This window comes from Artemia franciscana, chromosome 4 (assembly GCF_032884065.1).
Source record: "Artemia franciscana chromosome 4, ASM3288406v1, whole genome shotgun sequence".
Taxonomy (NCBI): domain Eukaryota; kingdom Metazoa; phylum Arthropoda; class Branchiopoda; order Anostraca; family Artemiidae; genus Artemia; species Artemia franciscana.
In genome coordinates this window covers 57,975,994-57,999,113 of record NC_088866.1, presented here as the reverse complement: position 1 = coordinate 57,999,113, position 23,120 = coordinate 57,975,994, and the positions used below count along the sequence as shown (strand labels likewise).

General features: G+C 34.5%; 1 protein-coding gene across 1 annotated transcript in view; it reads right to left on the bottom strand.

The window, feature by feature from the left end:
* The window catches only part of LOC136026658 (DNA-directed RNA polymerase III subunit RPC5-like), a 30,166-nt gene extending 11,335 nt beyond the window's left edge, over positions 1–18,831 (bottom strand). Inside the window, exons 1-5 of the mRNA XM_065703396.1 lie at positions 18,726–18,831; positions 12,932–13,071; positions 6,291–6,457; positions 3,420–3,571; positions 1,544–1,766 (exon numbers count right to left, since the gene is read on the bottom strand). Coding sequence (XP_065559468.1) covers positions 1,544–1,766; positions 3,420–3,571; positions 6,291–6,457; positions 12,932–13,071; positions 18,726–18,767 — 724 coding nt within the window. The 5' untranslated portion in view covers positions 18,768–18,831. The remainder of the gene's footprint in view (positions 1–1,543; positions 1,767–3,419; positions 3,572–6,290; positions 6,458–12,931; positions 13,072–18,725) is intronic.
* Positions 18,832–23,120: the final 4,289 nt, after the last annotated feature.

The window sequence follows — 23,120 nt, the reverse complement described above, 5'->3', positions numbered from 1 at the left end:
AAAAGAATACACAATGAAAAAGAAAACTAGGAGAAATAGGAAGTAAAAAATCTCAAAAATATTTCACATTTCATAAATGTTAAAAGATTGTAAAAAAAAAATACATATACGGATTGGTTTTTCTTTTTTAATCGAATAAAATACAAATAATAAAAGAAGAAGAGTCATAAAAATAAACCTCTACTGCTAGAACAAATAACGACACATTGCAGAACAATGCCACCTCACAAGCAAAACACACAACAACGACACCTAGAAAAACACACAACAGTATTGTTAATGTACTAACAGTCTGTAGGCTGTAATAAGGCAATGGGGTACCTTAAAGGGTCACTCTATCTTGTCCATTATAAACTTTTTTAGTTTATGTGACCAAACTATTTAGAATTAATTGGGCGGTCTTGCCATAGCTTGTTGAGGTTGGATAAGAGGTCTAAATAACTGAACAAAAAATCTAATACCTAATTTCCCAAAGGGCTTAGATGAACTTTTTGCTATTTGTGTTGGAGATAGAGACAGTAGATTTTAATGAAAGTTATATCGTCGGCCGACATATATGTCGGCCGCGTTCATGCATAATTTTGTAGAACTAATTAGTGAATTTTGTAGATTTAATTCTTCCTTCTACCTTGTCTTTTACACAACCATAACTTTTATAAGATTCGTTTTCTATTTGGAGGTGATTTATTTCGCATTATTTTGTTATTGCGTTATTTTCGTATTTATTTTACTAAGATCTTTGTTGAGGAAAGCTAAAATTACGCGATCCTTCATTACATTAAAATTTTGATTTGACAGACATTCCTCAAATGCTTCCTCAACTGAATTACCACTGGAAATCATATCTTCGTCTATTGAATATCATTGAAGTCACTTTAAGAAAGGTTTCCATTTTTCAGGTCAGAATATACTTTGCAAATGCTTCCAGTTCAGAATTGACACGCTTATTTTTTTTTCTAAGAAAGCTCAAAATTTATTAAAAGTGTGATCAAACAGTTCGTGGTAACGAACTGTAAGTAAGAGGGGACCCGACTCAATAGTAACCGAAACTCTAAAAAACGGAATTTTGATGCCAATAGATGCATGAAATGACTTGGATTTGAAATGAGTTGGAGACTAAAGCCGACATATATGTCGGCTTTAGTCTCCTAATGTTTATTTGCATCTCTTACCTAAGCTTTGCGAGTTATTGCAAAACCGCCCAATCAATTCTAAATAGTTTAGCCACAAAGAAAAAATGGGCGTGACCATTTTTTAGGTACGGTATCCTTTAAGTAATTTTCCTCCCTTTTTTCGTTGTGGTTGTTATGACAAATAAAAACACACTGCTCGAAATAAAATTTGTTTTCAATTCTATACTTTCAGATCTAAGCTTTCAAGAGGGCAGGCGATATGAAGATTGCTTACTAGTGTGTTAACCTCAGAAAACTGAGCCATATTAAACCTAAATTATTTAAGTTTTGTTTCATTATTCAAGTCAAATCCAAAACTGTAAGGACCAGCCTTCAGACTTCAAAGGAAACTTACCTCTGAAGAAACTTACCATTCAAAAGGAACGATTTGATCATGTCTTGAATTTTCATCTTTTTCAGCTCACTAAGGGGTCGACGAAGTAATGGCTGCTGCTCTTTATCAATGACAGATTCTTTGCTCCCAGCATGAGCAACCTTTAAAAAACTCAGCTCGTATTCCTCAATGTTAATTTTTGGCAATAGAACTTCAGCATTTTGAAACTCTTGTGTAGAAAAAAGGCGATCCAATTCTCTCTATTAAAATATAAAACTTGAAAGAGGATAAACAAGAAACGTAAAAAATAAAAGTTTTTATACAAAAGATGTTTATTATAAACTGAGTTAGGTTACACTCATCAGCAAGGTTTAGGCATCTTACCGTTTTATTGGAGGTACATAAGATTTTTTTTTTCGCTAGGTGACACCTGAATTTTATGATATCATAAAATGCTACATACCAACCTTTAAAAACAGATTTGACTTAAAATAAAAGATTTTAACCATATACCACTGCAAGAGGCATACATAAGCAATTTTGAGCAACATTAATTGTTTGCTTTATCAAATAAATTTTAACGACGAAAATAAAAGGAAAATGTCAACATTTCGTATATAGTCTTATTATTCTAACATTCAGTTTTATAGTTTTATCATATTAACAACATTCGGGTATAGACTTCAGGACCGGGCCGGAGGATCATGTTCTATCCCCTTGGGAGAACATTCAGCACGGTACATTTTTTTTGCTTCATTCTAGTAGAAGAACATTCACTCTAGGAGAACATTCAGCACGGTACAAATTTTGCTTCATTCTAGTAGTTACGCAATTACTAAAATCGTTGTAGTTATAATAGCGACCATAAAAATAAAAAATAAAAACCCTCTAAATAACTTGGTACACCAAAAAACATACTAAGGAAAACATAACGGTACTGAAACCGCTCGCTACAGCAAACAACATACTTAACAAAGATTTAACTGTATTGAAACCAATGCACCAAAGACCACAGTCAACAAAGACATTTATTGAAGCTTAAAACAATTTGTATCCAAAAGCTATGAAAATGAATCTACTTTAAAAAGCCCACAACTTTTTATAAAAGCGTTTGTTCTAATTATTATTGATGTATCCATTTACAGAATCTGCGTTACAATATTTTTCTTCTAAAGGTCATAATTGCTAACGACTCAAAATTTTGAACACAACGTAATCCCTTTCTTGGTGAAATGCATGGAATTATTATAATGTGCCAAGCCTATTTACAAACACTTGAATGCAGACCCAATAAAAAAAAACTCAAACTCTTTTCTGATATACCCCTAACAGTCTAAGGCACCTCTCGTATTGATGGGTATTGCCGGGTTTAAATCCAAGTTCTGAGACTATTGGCGAAGAACCATATCAAAGAACTTAAATCCAAGTCGAATATTCCACCCATGGTATTTAAATAGTCTGCGAAACCTTGCTAAAATCTAGAGAGAAACCTATTGGATTTTGATCCCTCAAACTTTGAAAATAGAATCATATTTAGAAAGATTCCGAGAAGTCTTTTTTTCAAGAAGTTTTACAGGAAGGCTAGAAATTTTGCACGGAGACTTTTACTTGATAAGCCCGCCGGAATCTAAACCAGCGCTTCAATCTTCCCAAATTTTTGGGGCTATCTAATTTCCCCCAATGAAAACTTCTTTAAAATCTCCCAGAAAATTAGGTAAATATAAAATTAGTATAAATATAAGAAAGTAATCACGAGATGAAAAATCAATAACTTTCGTATAAGTTTGTTTTTGGGTTATTTCGGAGAACTAGATTTTCTTTCAGAGAAGCTCTCATTCACAAACCAACGTGGTTTGTTCTATTTAGCTATTAATTTAGTTTTAAATTACACTATCACTTTGACTAAAACTCACCTGAGCGAATTCGGTAGAGCTACTACCGTAAGTAAGATCCCACCATGGCTCTCTCTTTTTGGCTTCTTCTTTAATTTGTTTTTCTCGTGTTTTCTTCATTTTTTCATTTTCACTCCTTTTAAACTTTTTTGTAACTAATACCATCTCTTGTTCTACAAAAAAAGGCGACTGAACAACAGTATAATATGATAATTTTTTACTTAGCATAGCAATCATAAAAACTTACATTTTACATAATAACTTACATAGACACCCCCCCCCCCGATCTTTTTGTTCCCAGGGTAAAAAAAAAGTCAATATGATCGCGAACCGCAATGATTTTTTCGACGCCAGTAAAATTCTTTGTTCGGCTCAATGAAAACCACGAAAATACTGACATGTCATCAAAAGGAATTTAAAATTTTGTCGGTAAATAAAGCAGCTTTACTGGCTCTTGCCATTATTTTTTAGATAGTGCAACAGTTTTCCATTTGGTTAAATAAAAAGTATTAAAATAGTGACATAATATGTATCGAAATCTGAATCTTGGCTGATAATGCAGTCGTTTTACTGACTTTGGAGGGGGGAGGTGTTGGTATAGGGGAAAAATCAACCATCACCACCACCACCCTTAGATTTTCAAAAACATCTTTATGGTATTTCATTGAAAAACACATTTTTGATATTTCCATTCAAAAAGAAAGAAAATGAAGCGAAATCGTCACGCCCTAGATTTTAGAAACCACATTTTTGCACGCCCATCTCCAGCCACTTCTAAATCAACCTAAATAATAGCATAGTTAATTTTCAAAATCCCAAGAACTAGCCTTGTTTCACGAAAATTCAGGCCCAAATTAAAAAAAAAAATCAAGCTCTACTGGGTGGCGGATTCACTGTCCAAAATGGAGCAGTTAAAGGTTCGATCGGGGTTTTGTCGCCATAAGGCGTTTTTATTAAGATTCCCAATGCATTACAGGAATAGTTTCATTTTACACAAATATTGTATTCCTGACCCTTTAGATGTAGTAGATTCAATAGAGTCCGATTCGTTTAAGAAAAGTTTATACCGTTTACTTGATTTTCGGCTATTTAATATTATTTATCATTGCTGTTTGGATTAATTTTATATTATCTATTTTCGTTGTTTAGAAGTTGATTTTTCTTTATTCATATATACATATACATATATATATTACTCCGCTTAAGTTTGGTATGTTGTAAGTGGGTAAAAATAAACTTATTCTCGGAAATACAGACAGTTACTTGGTTTTTAGATTTATAGTTTGTTAGAAACGACCTAGACGTTTTCTTCAACCTTTCAGCAACTCAATTACATCTGAGATTGGATGTATAATTTAAAGTTAATTTTAGGGTTTTGGATTTAACAACAAAGTTGTTTTTTAATTGTAATAAAGGGGATATAAGCCCAAAGGAAACATTACACACCTATACCAATCCAGATTAACAATACAAACACGTATTTTTTTATTTGCTAGTGACCTGGTAACTAAACAAATTGTCAATGAAGCAAATGAAATAATTAAACTCAAACGTCAAAACGTCATTAAATAAAGACAACTCAGGCTATTAAACACTTTACCGTATGTGCACGAATTTAATAACAAATCATTTTAATGTAACACAAAACAAAATTAATTACTGATCAAAGTAAAAAGGTGTCCAAAAGACACTCAAGGCTAGCTGCCAAAAAAATCAGCACTTCAATCACGAATCGTTTAAATTCTTATATGACCGCACAGCTTACATGAGTACTCTTTTATCAAGTGAACTTTATCAAGTGATGATCCTAAAGCTTTGTTAACTTTCCCTTTTCATTTGTCTCTATTTTTATCGAGCCTTTTGATCGTGAGTTAGATTTCAATTTGTTTCAATGTTGGAATTCTTTCTTCTATTTCGCTGAGGATGACAATCGGTAATATATCCAAAATATTCGATTCAGTATTAGGTTAACCCATGCCTTCAGATACAAACCATCAATTCAGACAATTTCCCGTTTTTGGTATCATGAAATTGTAATGTAATGTACCTCGTTACTAATAAATTCAGATTCCATACAGCCTAATTATGGGATACGAAATATTGATTTAAAGAAAATTTTTATTTAAATTTAGGGATGTGGCTTTTAAAAATCCAAAAATAAGAACCCTTTTTGAATAGAATGAAATTCTTTCTTGAAAATCAACATGGTCATTTATCAAGAACTAGGAATCGGTTTATCTTCCCATTCAATCGTGATCAAATGAACGGTCTTCTCATTTTGAATAATTACAAGCTATCTGGTTTAGTAAGTGGATCGTCGCCATTATTCACATATAAAAAGAATTTAAATAAGATGGTTCCCTTCATCTTACAGTAGCGGTCTATTCTAATATTTTGTAAATTAATTGATGATTCTCATCCCTATCTCCAATTATCCTTTCTTGTATTTTTAGAGTTGTGTATTTTGTTGTTGTTGGGTTCTTCCTTGTGATAAAGGAGACCAATCAAGTGTTACTTCACAGTCTACCTCTGTTAAAAGTTGGTGTATTGTTTACTGTGTTGATTCAATAAAAGTTCAGAAGAATAATAGTAGCAAAGGATAAGATGCAAAGGACTTAGCAAAGAAAAGAATAAAAGTACCTCAGTGTTAAAAAGAGTGGTTTAGTTCCACTGCCTTATTTCTTTGAAGTATTTGGTTTCTTTTCTTCTGAACAGACAAATAAACCAGCCTGCTCAAAACTGTGTCTAAATGCATCAGATTCATCAGGCCCAGCACAATTTTTAAGTCAGTAAAAATAACGCAAAGCCTGATGAAGAATGAACAGTTGTTTACGTCAAAACGTTTTGTACATGTAAACCCTCTGTTTCTCTGTGGTTTAGTGTCTGACTTACCTTCATTTTGTTCAGGTGCTGGATGAAGATAAGAGAAATCAGTTGAAATGTTAGAAATTCCACCAACTTTTGTCAAAATCAAGCTGTTATCTTTAAACAAGCCAAGTACATAGTTAGAATTCAACTGACAAGGAGATGATTTCATCAGAACTGAGTCCATAATTGGCCTGAAATTTAAAGATATTTTAGCAAGCAGCAATAGCAATCAAAATCAAGCACTAACATACCTGGAGACAGATGTAAAGAATAGAGGTGAATCCTCTTGTCACAATAATTTAGACAAACTTGGAGATCTTACCAAAAATACATGATTTACTTAGGATCAGATCCCTTTAACATTGCGTCTAATCCCTAGATGTCTTTCTCGAGGCTTGAATGTATGTACGCTTAAAGCCCTGACATGCCGTGAACTATTAGTAGCCCCCCCCCCCTTCTTCATGGAAGGAAAAACAAGGTGGTCATAGTGTAGTCAGAAAGGACGCCAAAGCACTTGGGATTTTCTGGAAGCATATTCCCAAGCTAGACAAGGTGTGGCCACAGGACAAAACTCAATGGAAGCATTTAGTTTAGTGAATTTTAGATGGCATGTTGGGCTAAGGAGCCCAACACGCCATCAATTATAGCTGCGCAAGTAAGTAGGTATAGGCTTAATTCATAAAGAATATCAAAACTGCATAGTTTATGATGGAAACAACAAGATGGACCTTAACTTTAGGAAGGTTCAATTTCTGTAAATTTCCACACTAATTTCCATTGCTTTCAAGCACCCTCTTGAGCTTAAGCTGTGAATCTTTAGGGGAGGGGGGCGTCTAAGAAGAATAATTGTCCACTTTATTTATTTATTTCAATTGAAAAGAGTTGAAAATATAAAGACTAGAGTTTTGCTATGGTTAGAAGTTCTAGTTCTATCTAAACAACTTTATTTCAAGACAGGAAAGGAAAAAAACGAAAAAAAGAACATAACTAAAGTTGAAGTGCATAAGAAATGAATTTCTTTTTACAAATAAAAAAAATCCAAACGAAGGGTCTAGCATCCAATAAACAGCTTCCAATAAAGGCCATATAAAGGCAACTTACAGCTAAAGGCCATAATCCGCCAACAGTAATAAAAATGCTGATGCACACTTTGAAATTGTCTAAAATAGCTAGCGTACATGTTCAGTGAGTACAGTATATAATATTATAGTACTAGCCATGCCTACATCTGGTAAAATGGTGTGTGGCAGAACATAATAAATTATGGATCCAAATATCTATTAATGGAACTTGTATGCTCAACAATTTTCGCAAAAGCCCATACTCCTACAGCCTTACAAGAAGAGCCAATACTCACTTCGAAATCATCTAAAATAACTAGAGTACATGTTCACTGAGCACGGTATATAGTATGGTGGTACACACCATACTTATATGTGCTATACCAGTGTGTGGCAGTATATTATAAATCAGGGATGCAAATTTCTGTTCCTGGGACTTCCATGTTCAACAACTTTCCATGTTAACAAAAGGCCATACTCTTAAAACTAAACCGACTAAATAACTGAAGTACATCTGAATCGAGTACAAACCACACATGCACCTTATAAGCCCGAATCTGGCAGTACAAATACAGTACGTTGTGGATTAGTACGCTAACTTTATCATAGGGCTTACAGCCCGAAAATCCTACCCTTTAAAATGCGTTTTATATTATTGGGGAGGTGGAACTTGCCCTAGACGCAGAAATTTTAGGGGTGCAAAATTTCAAATAAATGATCCAATGGTTATAACAATTGTGTATATTATTTTTATTAAAATAAAGTAGGGGCCGTAGCTAATAAATGAAAGTAACCATTAAATTACTATTTCATTAATAGAATAAACTTAAAAACAATTAAATAACGATAAGAGTTAAATTAAGATACTAATAATATAAAATAAAATTATCAATTAACTAATAAAATAAAAACGAATTCAAAAAATAAAAAACTAAATGATAATAATAATCAAATAATTAGAATAATAAACCAAGAAATAATTTAAACATACATTATTGATTTATTAATAAACTGGAAATAGTTTTGTAAATAAACGAAAAATTTGGCCTGAAAATTGTGTGGGAGATAGAGGGAGGGGTGCTAATCGAAATTTTGCCCCGAGCACAGGAGAGGCTAGAATCACCACTGCTGAAGTCTCATCATGACCGTTATAGTCAGTTCAATACAACTCGTGTTGTGCAAAAGATAGACAACAGTGATGTGCACCAAATCTTCAATTTCTCTTTTAATTAGTCAACACCAGAGCACAAACAAAATTATATTGGCCCAAAGTAAACAGTTTCTTTGCAAGAGTTTGCAGTACTTGGAATGGTTTTACTGGATCTACTGTAATTTACAAAGATATATTTAATGTTCAAAAATGCACTCTTACACTTTTAGGCTTTATTGGTGAACTAACAATTTTATGAGACATAATTTGGTCTTTAGTTGGTCTCAGATTTTTAATATCACATAATCTGTTTGAATGTTTGACTTGTTGTAATACAGTTTTTTTAATTCAGTTAATATGTTTCAATAAAAGCGAAAAGCAACTTAGAAAACTTAATAAAACACGAGTTTTTGAAATAATGAGAGGGCAGCCAGCACCCCCCCCCCCCTGAAAACTACGTTAGTGCAACTTCTATCTTAGGGGAACCCTATTGGAGTGCATTAAATGCGACATAATGGTAATTACTAGCCTTTAATTGTAAGGGATTCAAAATATGCCCTTTTCCTTGAAAATACAAGTTAGGGTTTAGCATAAAGACCTGAGAGTTTAAGGATGTGATAGCCACTTCAAAATTGATATAATTTCCTTTCTTTCAAGTTTTAAAGTCCTTCTTGAGATTCATGTCATAAAATAATTGTTATAAAAGTTGTTCTAAGAATTCATGAGGATTATTGAACAAAATCATATGACACTACAAACATCTAATTTGTTAGAAGGGCATATCTGCAAAATTTCAGGAACTTGTAAGGGTATTCAGTTGAAACATTCGGGGAATGGTGAAGAGGGTGCTGAACAAAATCGAAAGACATAATGTAAATCAAGGTCGTAAAAAGGCACATTTGCAATATCTCAGGAATGGCTATTAAGTTGGTAGTAAGGGTATTAAGCTGAAACTTCGAGGAAAACTTGAAGGGATTATCGAGCTAAACCATAAAGCACTATGTGCACCCACGATGTCAAAAAGACATATCTGCAATAAATTAGGAACAACTATAGGTTCTAAGTTGAAACTTACAGGGAAAGTTAAGGGGAGTGTTGAACTAAATCAAAAGGCACTCTGTGCGTCCAGGTTGTCGGAAGGGCCTATCGGCAATAAACAGGAAAAGCTCAGCTTATTCAGTCAAGAACTGCAAGCAATGCTGATGCGGATGTTAAATGAAGTTCAACGAAGCTATATGCATCGAGGTTGTCAAAATGGCGCAAGTGCAACTTCTCAGGAACAGTTAAGGAAGCTAAGTTGAAACTGTCAGGGAATGTTAAAATGAATATTGAACTAAATTCTAGGACACTATATGCATCCAGATTGTCAAAATATAATCTCTGCAATATCTCAGGAACTTCCAAGGGTATCAAACTGGGTAAATACATACATAACTCCGTTACTGCTATCAAGGTGAACATACTACTCAGTGTCTTTTTTATCCTTCTTCTAAATAAATTTGAGTTTCGGTTGCTATTGGTGTGAGTTCCTCTTTGCTTACAGTTCGTTACCTGAAACTGTTGGATATTCAGAGAATCATGGAGACCAAGTAGAAGTCCAAGACCATCTGTCTCAGCCTGAGTTTCTTGATGATAAAAGTTTACCCCAGAGGTCTGTATTAGGACCATTACTGTTCCTAATTTATATTAAAGTAGAAAGTTAGGTTGGCTCTCTATTTAAATAAGGCGGCAAACTTGACAGGTATATTTAAAATGCAACAAATACCCTTCGGCTTTTTCTTAGCTTGATGTAGTAAAGGACGAATCCCAGGATATCAGGGAGCAGAGTTAATTAAATACGTTACCATATCACATAGAAGCACCATTTCTAATGAAACCTCCGTTAAATATCTTTTCAAAAGATAGGTGTGTTACATCATCTTGTATATGAAGATGTAGATTTTGTTAAAAATTGCATTGTATTACAGAATTATCTTTGTTAATTACAAAAAGCACTAGATATTACAATCTCTTTTCAAATGAGCCCTTAAACAGCCCTCTATGATATTCTAGTACCTGTTATGGGCTAAGAAAACAATACAAGAAAAAAGCGGAGATATCAGTGCTACATATGAAAAAGAGTGATTTTCTTTGTTGTTCAAGGTTAGGGCTGCAAGTTTCCTCTATGGAATTTTTGATAATGACGTTTCGAATGGTGCACTTTTTTTCGATCTAACGCCATTTTTGAGGGGTTTCTCGTTATCTTTCCGAAATTCTTAAAAGCTGTTTTCAAATAACATTTTATTATTCGAAGAATACTCGAAATAACAATTACCATTCCTGAATCCACAGCAGATGGTAATTTTTATCAGTAAACAGTTTGTTTTAAAAACATATTTTTAAATTGTGTTACTGTAGACCGTGCTTCATTCTTTATTAGGTTACAGTTATCGCTGCAATCATGATATTGCAGATCTACTGAATAGACCGCCGCCAAAAAAGAAACAAAGACAAAACCCTTGCAAAATCTATTCTCCCTGAGTATATATACTGACGCCCTACCCATGCCGGGACTATTCAAGCAGCCAAAAGCCTAAAAAGACAAAAGTCTCCAGGGAAAGATTGCATCTAAGGGGAGATGATTAAGGCGTCGATGTTGTCCGGTTTGGCGTTCTGGAGAGCCCTCTTCAATGTCTGGACAGCAAAGTGGCCCAGACAGGAAACCCATCACCCCAGTGACGATCGCTAAGAAAGAGAACACCAAAATCCCAGGAAATTGCAGTGGCGTCTGTCTTCTCTTCATTCCGGGGAAGCTGCTCTTGCATATTATACTCCACAAGGTCATTTCACAAATCAATAAGCATCTTTGAGACTTACAACATGGCTTCGAACCAAGTCGCTCCTGTGCACATCTATGATTCACACTTTACGTTTTGACCGACAAAAGTCGAAAGTTAAGGGCAAATATTTATATATTTTATGTCGCTTTCAAAAAGGCCTTCAATTCTATAAACTGTCCAAATATATGGAAAATTTTTCTGTGCTATGGGCGTCTCAGAAAAGCTATTCGAACTCGTTATTGGCATGTGTTGATATGTCGAACTCTAAGTCTAGACTCCTAGCACCCAGACTAGATTTTTCCGCATCCTATCAAGAGCAAATCAGGGCTGGGTTCTTTCACCACTTGTATTTATGATTCCAATAGACTACATTCTCAGATACATTGGACTACGAGGACCAGGACATAGAACGAGCAGTTCAGTTCTAATTCCCAGTAAGCGTAATTGAGGACACTGTTTCACCGGCACAACAAGTATCGACGACAATAGGAAACGCAAATGACACGTTCAATAGGCTCCACAAAGTATGGCGATCCCATATTTTCTTTCTTTGCTGAAAGCTACAGCTTTTTAATAGAAAGTCTTGCCTGTGCTACTATATGCTTCAGAGACATGGCACTTAAACGAGCAGCAAGAAAAACAAGTCAAAGCGTTCGAAAATGTTGCCTTGAATATTAAATATTTACTGGACTGTGAAAAAGCCTAATTAATCGATACAAGATATTCACTTGTAAACTACTCTATCGCAGTACAAGAATGAGATATTTAGGACATGAGGACATATTTTTGTCGAATGAACGATCAAAAGCTTCCGAATGCTGTTTGTCACTGGCATCCAGTGGACACCTGTAAAAGGGGAAGCCCCCAGAATAATGTACAGTACAATTATCATGCCGCCTTAATATCTATATCCAACCAAAATAGGATGACGTCATAGCTGCAGTAAACTTCCAATATGATTGGAAGCTTTTCCTTGACACCCTGGCTGTCATTAGGTAGAGCTAAGATCTACAGCAATGTATAGCACATATAGTTTTAAAGGGTATAATTATAGTGACTGTAGGCTCTTATTTAATTCCCAGGATACCATTGGTGGCACAGGCAGGTTATGGCAAAAACAGACAAATTATGGCCACTAAATTATTGGCCAATAAATTGTCTTTGAATTTTGTTATTTAGTTATTCAGCGTATAAGTATAATTCTACAGTGTTCCTTAGTTCCATATGTTTTTTCTTAAACAGACTGCATGGCTCTCATAAATCAGTTATAATACGCGGTGAAATGAAACAGATTTTTACTCTTTCTTGCTCCTTGAAAGGCCACTAAATTGTCTTTGAATTTTGTTTGAATGAACCTTTGCTCCATCTTCTAAAATCATTGATTAGATATAATCACCCCTGAAAAATAGTTCCTGGAGAAGAGTTTTAATACCGAAAAAGAATGAAAAAGAAGTTGCAGTTTTTATCTTAGCAGGCAAAGACAATGCTACTGCTACTGTTTATTGTTTGGTGGCCTACTACACTGGCCTACTTTAGTTTTTTTTCTCTCTCTTTTATTTCCTAGCTAATTAAGTTTTTTTTTAATCTTTGGAAGGGAAAGAAAGGGGCCATAGTCTTTCAAAGAAGCAAACTTACTGTTCATCGGGTGTTGCTTCTTTTTTAAAGAGTCCTGAAGTGTCGGCAATTTCTTGAGCCTTTTCTAAGCTGAAATACTGCGTTTCTTGTCGCAAATCAAGGCGCAACTCCGTCAGGTCTTGATTTGGTTTCACCCTAACCTAGAAAGCAATACATATTTAAATTACAGAACTACACATGGGAGAAAAGGCTGAGAAAAGGTTTTTTTTACAAGTGGGAGTTTATTAACGTGAAGTGCAAATACCTGATTGAATTAACTAAAGAAAGAAAATCCTAGAAAGGTATACTTCCTGGCATTGTAAAGGTATTTTAAACCATTTTCCATGGGGAGAAATATTGCATCAAATACAACTGTCAGTTCCTTTATTCAGAAATTCACTAGAAACATAAAGCAATGCAATTAAACTGGGCATTAGTCGTGGGCATTAGCATCATATTAGGCACTTTTGGAATATTAGCAACACAGAACTACGTACAAAAAAAGGATAATTAGATTTCACAGTTTATGAGAGCATAGAAAGATAAAATTATGCATTATAGGAGCTAATTGAAAAGAAAGAAGCTATAATAAATCCTAAGCAAATATTTCAATATATATGCAAAAATTGTCTTTTTTGAAGATAGCAGCATGACATACAGACGAAATATTCACTCAAATTTTATTCTAGTCACTGCCTTTGCAAACAGTAGCTGTTCGAAATATCTCTTGCTTTTTGTGATGGAAAGGCAGTGTGGTCTTCGTTGTTACTAATACAAAAACAGCTTTTTACCGTAATTGAACATGATCCTACCTAAGACTGATCCAAGGGCCCCCACTCACGGTATAATTTTAGGAAAAATATTCAAGCTTAGGAGTATAAAAGACTTATTAGGAAAAGTGAACAACATTGAGCTGACAATCCTTGAAAACCCATACATGTATGACTAAAATCCATACTTCTGGATATTGTCCCCTTCCTAGATAAATCTTCTAAATCTCCGTCTGAGGGATGTGAAGTGGCGACTAGATTCTAGGTCAACTTAAACTTTCAAAATTAGAACACATATTATGTGATTAACAAGCTTTATGAACTACACAACAAACTCACTCACAGAGGGAGGAAGACCCCATGAAGATCAGAAATAAAGAATTTCTCAGGGAAGCAGCTGACAAAAACTATCAGCGCATTTTAAGGTTACTCCGATTTCCAATTTCAATGATTAGACTCCGATTTTTATGGAAAAGGGAAGAAAGTATCCTTTGCACCAGTGTTCGGGAGAGTTCCAATGCAGGTATGCTCTTAATCCTGTTTAACTCTAAAATTAAAAGAAAAATGCAAGATTTTTGTAAAACTCTAGACCTGCTTTCGTATTAAAAACTCAGTACAGATTTTCAGGAAAGAAATAAGAGCCAATATTGAAATTCAAGAAATCCAAAAATAACATTGATTGCTTTTTCAATTATTTATTCAATTGTTTTAGGAAAAATAGAAAATGAACATGAATATGGTTTTTAAAAGATGTTATCGACATAGTTTTAAGAGAAGATCAGTGTAGTTTTGAAGGGGAGAAAATGTGCCAACCAAACTACGTACATTAATAACTAAGTTGTGTCTGAATCATCAGACCCCATTGCTCTTTCACTTTATTAATTATAAATATGCGTTTGATTCAGCTGATAGATAAGTTTTGATGAAGGTAATTAGGAATAAATGAGAGTGTAGAGCTGATGTTAGATCACATAAAAATTGATCAAGTGGACAGCTTCACATACCTGGATACTATTAGTAAAGATGGTTTTTGCAGTGAAAATATGAGAAGCAGAATAGCCAAAGCGCACCGTGTTTGTTAGAAGGTGAAAGGAGTTTGAAAAAAAGGAAGGTAACTCTGCAAATTAAGATTTAGAGTGTTGGAAGACAAAGCAATGATAAAGGCCAAGTGATGTTCCTGAAACATGGGGTTTAGATATGTTTAGATTTACTCAACTCTTTCCATAGGAATTGTCTAAGGATAGCTTTAGGTGCTTGTTTGACTGACTATAAAAAAGCTGCACATCAAAAAAGCTGTGCTATAAAATAAAGCAGTATTATTAATAAGTTGCACATCAAAAAAGCTGTGCTATAAAATAAAGCAGTATTATTATTAATCTACTCGTCAAAAAAAGCTGTGCTATAAAATAAAGCAGTATTATTGATAAGCTGCACATCAAAAAAGCTGTGCTATAAAATAAAGCAGTATTATTATTAATCTACTCGTCAAAAAAGTTGTGCTATAAAATAAAGCAGTATTATTAATAAGCTGCACATCAAAAAAGCTGTGCTATAAAATAAAGCAGTATTATTAATAAGTTGCATATCTTGTGCTATAAAATAAAGCAGTATTATTAATAAGCTGCTCATCAAAAAGCTGTGCTATAAAATAAACATGTACTACTGATAAGCTTCAGCTTGGTTTGATCCCACCTTCCAGTGCTACAGTGAAAAAAAATATTAAGATGGCTAGATCCCATTTTATGGATGCATTTTTCCAAAGACTGTGCTTTTTGATTATCCACCTGTCGCCCCTCAAACAGGATGGGAGGAGGTTGGAGTGGAGGATGAGCATGCGCTATTGTGTTGGCCTGGTGCTGCTGTGTGATGTTAATAGCAGCATTTTCTCCTTAAAAATATATATTTACTATCTTGCAGCAATGCGCAAAAGTAAACAGACATTTTCCCCATATCTATATCTAAATAGATATCTAATAAATATCTAAACGAATTAGAAACTTTATTTGGCAATCAAACAGTAAGAATATAATTAGAGAGATCCGACATTTATAGGCAATCACGCTTCAATAGAGGTGACGAGAGAAAAGTAAGCAGAAGGGCGTGAGAGAGTTGGTTGCAAGAACCGTGGTACCCACCGGGCTTGCCTCTTACATTGCGGGATAAGTTAGTCAGCCTTCAACGCTTCTCTTACTTCTCTCATAAGGAGACCCCCAGAAAAATATTGGTTTCTATACATATGAGCCCAGTTTTGAATTTTCTGCAGCGGAATATTACAAAAGAAAAATTTTTTATCAAGATTGCATCAAAATTTTTCGCAAAAGATAGGATAAAGCAGGCACAGGGTGTGTGCAAAAGTGCCTTGAAATTTGATGTTCTTGAAAGGCGCAGGGGTTCATATCCAAGCGTAACATTTTTGTCAGATTTCCATATTCTGTTGAGTTGTTTTTTAGCGCACAAGGAGGAGCAAAAAACCGATGCAATGTCACAATGGTCAAGGCTTTGGTCATATTGCTAGAGATTGTTCAAATCCAACTAAATGCAGCAAATATGCCAGTAATCATAGCAACCGTCACGGGAGCTCTCAGGCACAGTCCTTTACCTCTGCCAACTGTGGTGGTAGTCATCAAAGCAACAGTCTGTTGTGTTCAGAGGTCAAGAAACCCTTACCTGTTCGAGGGCCAGATGTTAGAAATGAAACTATAGGCTATGTATGTTAATATTGGTTCTAGTTCTAGTGAAAAAGTTTCTGTTCACCATTCTGGTACCATTTCCGATCTTGATTTTGTTCTCCAAAATATTCTGGAAATTCAGGGTGTCATTGTTGATGTATCTGATGATATGTTAACAAGAGACCATTTACATTTAAAGTTTCGTATGAATTTGTTTATTCCACAAATCAGTTAACAGCCTCAGTGGTTTTGGAAGATGCATTGGGATAATATTGATATACCACTATATTGAAGTGTTTTGGATCCATGCTGTCTAAAATCAAAATTCCTTTTCACCTTCTTTCTGCAACGCTGAAGGGCAGCCGCCTTGATTTAGATTGCTCATTCTCATTCGATTAAAGTAGCCACCTTAGCAGTAGTACCATCTGAGAGAATTAGGATTGGTACACAGAAAAAGGCTTGGAGCAATGACCTAGAAATACAACTTGCAAAGAACCATCAAAAGTTTTGGTTTAAGATCTGGGTGGATTGTGATTGTCCGAGATGTGGTTTAATTTTTAAGATCCTTAAATTGACTAAAAAAGAGTACCCGAAAGCTGTACTGCTCATCAAGAGAAGGCAAGTATCGATTTGGTCTTGTGAAATCCGAAATCATCCACAGCTACTATGGAGCAAAGTATCAAAGTTCCCTTCATCGTCTTGTTCACGTTCAACCCCTATTGATGCAACTTCTTGAGAAAAACACTTCTTCTTGTTATTCTCTGATAGCCTCCCACCACTGGATGCCACTTTTCAAGAGATTCTCTTTCACCATTTTTCTCAACTAGATCATAGCCAGAATCTTTTTTCTATCAAGCCCGCGTCAGTTCTTACACAGATTCGTCTCCTTAAAAAAAGCAAAGCTCCTGGTTTGACGGACTTCAACCTGAACATTAGTTTTATGTACTAAAAAACTAGTTGAGTATATGGCATTACTTTACTTCAGAGAGTTTGCTTGTATTGCGCAGCATTTCGTACCAACTGTACTATGCGAGGACATTGTGATGTGTATCCCAAAAAAGAATAAGGATGCTCAATCTTGTGACTCTTATCGTCCATATACAGTTTGTTCAGTTATTGCAAAATTCTTTGAAAAAATTCTTCTTTTAAAAATCTCAAATAGGGATGATCATGGAGATCATCAGTTTGGTTTTCGTGTGGGTCTTGGTGTTGGGAATGCACATGCAGATTTCCTGTCTATTTTGGAGAGATATGAAAGAATGGACAAAAATTATATGTTTTTGCAATAGATATTCCTAGAGTATTTGATTCAATCCTACACTCCAAAGCTATCTTAGCAATTTTGAGGAGTGGGGTAAACCCACTCGTTTGTGCTTCCCTGTGACAATGGTATCAAAACTCTTCTATAAATGTCCACGTTAAAAATATTTATAGCATTCAAATTTATGTGCATCGTGGAGCAAAACAGGGACTAGTGTCAAGTCCTATAATATTTAACAATGCCATCTGTGGTGCAACCCACAGAATGCTGCATTTTCTTATCGAGCCATCTATTGATGCAAGTCACCTTTTGTATGTAGATGACATTCTTCTGCTGTCTGATCATATGCAATCACTGCAGGCTGCTGTGAACAGCCTTTATTCTGGGTTGTCTGACATCGGGCTGTCAGTTGCTTCTGCTAAAACTGAATTTCTCCCTTTCGGTTGTCATCACCCTCCCAATTCAAAAATTCAGATTGCCCCTGATAGAACTTTTGCCAGTGTTTCTCAAGTACCTTGAACTTACATTCGGGACCTTGATTTGAGCAACAAGGTCACTAACAATAAATGCGTTGAGAGAGAAGTTGAGAAAGTCCTATGGACATTTCTCTAGAATTAAAGGTCAATTTGACAAAAAAAAAAACACTTGGTTGGATTTAAAACTGGTTTTTTTGTTTCCTATGTATTTTTTCTGTTGTCATTATGGAAGTTTTTATACCTCATCAGAACGTCAACAAATTTGGTCTGTCTTTTTGAAATTTTGTAAGTATTTTCTTTGTGTTCCTATTTGATCCTTTAATAGTCAAATTTCGAAATGCTATGGAGTTTTTGAGATATGTGATAAGATGCATGTTTTAGAAGGCAGATTCAGACAGCCATCTGAGTCACTTTTAGATTTTCAATTGGGGTATATTAATCATTTCTGAGTCATTATTAGTGTGTTTTTTAGTGTTTGTGATGGTGAGTGTTTTTATTATGTATATTTCTTTTCCATACTGCTCTAAGTTCATTTTTGTATGTATAGAGGGTTCAAATAAATAATTATTATTATTATCATATCTACAATCTACAAAGTAAAAACGGAAAGAAAAATTCATTGAAAAAAATAATGATTACCTTAGATATAGGCAAAGACTTTGTGACTTTTGCATTCTTCATGAGATAGTTGAAAACTTTAACATGGTCACCATCTTGAGGAGTGATATAAATAGGTATCTGGAACAGAAAAAATTACTCTACCCAATTTTTGTTTCATAATTCGAAAGTGTTAAAACTACAAGGCATTTAAATTCGAGCCATATTAGATCAAAAAGCCAAATGGCGTATTCAAATGGACAGCTCTTCATCCACTTCGGCTAATTTGTTGGCATACTAATTTTATGTTATGCCATAGCTCCTTCAAAGAGCTAAAATACAAAAGCAGCCACCTAAATTTATTATATATATATATATATATATATATATATATATATATATATATATATATATATATATATATATATATATATATATATATATATATATATATATATATATATATATATATATATATCCACAAAGGGTACATCCTGGTGGGAGGGTGTAGAAAATTACCACCAGAGAAATCAAAACAGGAAGAGGAGCATCTATATTCAACACCTTTTCAGACACAAATTTTATCAAAATATAGTTGAACCAAAAGGTGCTAGGCTAAAAGTTATGCACATGCATAAGAAAGGATGAACCAAGGATTAGTGATGTACTGCTAAAAAATAGATAGAAACTGTCCTCTACTAGACTTTGGCTCCAGTTGGTACAATAAAGCCTTGATTTCCTCTTTTGAGAGAACCTTGTTTGAGCTTCCACAAGAAATTTAATGATTTGTCAAGAAATGTCAGAGGAAACAAGTTTTTGTTCTGCCTTTTTCCAAACAAAGCTGGCAAATAGGTGCAATAAGTGAAGAATATATACTGAAGAGAAAAGGGGGATGTAGGACTTAGCCCTGAAAAGCTGAACTAGGGGAAGTCCAATGTAGACTATGATCAGGAATAGTTGACTTATCCCATGAGCCGCCAGAATAGTACTTTTGGTGTCATATTTGAGATTTTTCAGTTTCTGTGAAACTTTTCATACTTAAGGGCCATATTTTGGCCCAAAAATGGCACTGCTTATGCTAAAATAACACCTTTTATTTAACTGTTGAGCTTTCTCAATATAAGTACCTTAAAATCGGTAAATGTCTGGTTATATAGAACATACTAGGCTCAGATATGAAAGAGAAATCTTGCTCTTAATGTGTCTGAAAATTTTCCATATTCCATTTGTGGAGTCGTTTTGTGGGATGTGGAAGGAGTTTTTGAGTCACTGTATATTGAAACTTTACTCCCAGGAAAAAAATTAGTTAGGCTATTGGAGAGATTTGCCATGCTCAGTTCTATTTCAGATTTCTTAAATAATCTCGCCAAAATAATCTGGCTAGATGTAAAAATAAATGGCTGGTGTGAAACCAGCCATGTGACATGATTGTCATTGGTAATGGCAGTTTAAATCTTTTGGGTAATTTTTCTTTGCTAATAGATTTTCTTGCTGTAATGCTTCTTTATGGTATGCTGCTAGTAATGTTTAAAGCTACTAGAGTAATTAGTAGAACAGACACCCTAATTGACAACATTCTGTCTTCTTTACTAAGCCTCTGCTAAGTGAAATTTCAAATCACTACCCAATTTTTTGGAAATAGCCCTTTTTGAACCTTTTTCAGGAAGAACTCCATGGTGAAAGAAGACTTATTATTGTTTTTCTGAAGAGAATCTGCTACAGTTAGAATTACCTCTGACTTTATAAGTGCAGGATGTGATTGACTCTGAGTCAGATATTAACACATGTTTTAATTTATTTTATGATTCAGTGAAAACTACAATGCTCCAAACTTGCAACCCTCATCTTCACAAGATCAATGAAAAACCTGAATATTTAAACCCTTGGAAGGTTTGCTCAAGAGCTTGAGAAGAAAAAATTGTCTTTGAAAAAACTGAAAAGCTTCATTCCAAGTCTGTTACCTGGATAAATATAATAGTAAAAGGAGCCTACTTAAATAAATTACTTGCTCAGCAAGGTCTGATTGAATATTTTTAGAGTTTTTTTTTTAATTTAAGAAAGATATAAGAAGGTTGTGGAAGCTTAGTAATCAATTCTGAAGCCTTGTTTTTCCAGATCAGTTTTATCTGAAAGTCTAGCAATGAACAGTCACTTAGTATCTGATAAAGAAGCTGTCAAAAGTTAGCTAGAGTCATAGTTCTCTGGTGGTGGGAAGATCACTGCAGCAGCTGTTTTCCAGGACCTTCTGATCCCAATTGCAAATTTTAGTTCTGACTGGCTTGTCTCAAATCAATGGCACTAGGGTTCTTAACAGTTCAAAGACTGACAATTTGCAAGTGATAATCCTGCCTCTTCCATGTCCTTCCTCATCAGGTCCAGACAATATTTCTACTAAGGTTATCAAGTTCATATCACCTGCAATTCTCTAACTCTTAACTGAGCTTGTTTGTGCTTCTTTTGATCTTGGAATTTGTTGGAAGCTCTTAAAAGTACAAGGATAATAGTTCTTTGAAAGGTGGCCCCAGAAGCAATCCTTAAATTTATAGGCCAGCCCATCACCTGCCAGCACTCATAGAGATTTTAAAAAGGTCATGCTATAAAGACTGAAAACTACATTGATGCACAATAGTTCCTTCATGAATTCTAGTTTGAAATTTGTGTTGGTCACACGACTGAGCATACATTTTGACTCCTTGATATATATGACCTCGTTTTGGGAAATCTTTGCCACCTTGGAGTATCAGGAATTGTAAACTCTAAGTTCTATTTGCACCCTTGAAAATGATGATTTTTATTGGCAAGAACCCTCTAAATGACTTTGAAGTTTAATCTTGAGTCCCATAAGGGTTTATACTGAGCACAATGTGCATTCTAAAATTATGCTATTGTGTGTGTAACCCACTTTGGTTGGTAAACCCAGATTCTAGTCAAAATCTAATGAGTTACATTAGATCCAATGACCTAGTTACATTAGATGACAACAGTACATTATCTATGGTAGCATTTGATCAAGTTTCACTAAAGAAATTGTTTTTATTTTACTTCAGAGAGTTTGTGTTTTTGTTAAGAATTTCTACAGCTCTCTGGGTTGGTAAACCCAGATTCCAGTCAAAGTCCAATGATGACCTAGTTACATTAGATGACAACAGTGCATTATCTATGGTAGCATTTGATCAAGTTTCACTAAATAATTTTTTTATTTTACTTCAGAGAGTTTGTGTTTTTTTCTTAAGAATTTCTACAGCTTTTGTAGGTTTTTGTGTGGTATATTTGTCACCTCTTTGGTCTGAAAGTGGTTATTTATGTTTCCTTGGAATTCCTCTTGATGAGAATATTTCTTACAAATTGCACATTAGTACACTAAAAGTTAAGACTGCCAGGAATCTAAACAACCTATTTAAGCTGAAGGACACATCCCCCAAACCTATCTTGCAACTTCTTTCCTTCAGCTTGATCATATGTTTCTTGTTGTCATACTACATGGATATTTATATTCCAGTCACACTCTTCTTCTGTCTATTTTTTTATTTGTAAATGTTTTAAATAGTAGGTGTTATTTGACAACCAGTCAAAATTTTCCAAAGAGGTTCTTCTTGAATTAATCATGTAAGCTGGTCTGCTATCAGCTTCAGGAATAAAAAAAAACTGCAGAAGAGGTAGAAGTGATGATATTGAAAGGAAACTGCTGGAGATTGAAGAAAATCTTGAAAGAAAAACACAAAGGGACAGTGGCATCAATTGAATAGAACTGATGGGACCTATGCCTGCCTAAATTTTAGAAAAACGTGTTTTGGGTATCTTCATTGAAAAATGTCTTCTTATTTTCATTGAAAAACTAATAAAGAACAAATTTGCCATGACCCACAAATTCCCACAAAAAAAGCAAAATAATTCCTCTGCAAAGGAGAAAAAAAGTTCCAAAGCGAAATTGAACAAAATTATTCCTCATAATAAGAGCAAATAGAGATTTGAGTGACCTGACAAAAAGGGTTGGTACATAGGAAGGCATCTAGATTTTAAAGACAAGGAAAAGTTAAGCTTATGTTCTTCATTGCCTGAGCCTTATCAACTTACAAATGGGTGATTGGATCTCAATGAAAATCGATATTTAGAAGGACCTTGTGTCTCAGAGCTCTTATACCTGACTGTATCCAGTGATATTGGGGGAGTTGGAGGGGGAAACCAGAAATTTGAAAAATGCTTAGAGTGGAGAGATTGGGATGAAACTTGGTTGGACAAATAAGCACAAGATACATAATTAGCATAACCAGACTGAAGCTGCTCTCTTTGGGGGAGTTGAAGGGGGATGTTAATTTGAAAAAATTAGAAAAATTGAGGTATTTTTAACTTAATAATGGGTGACTGGATATTTAGAAGGAGCTCACATCTAAGAGCTCTTATTTTGAATCCTGACCAGACCTGGTCATATTGGGGAGA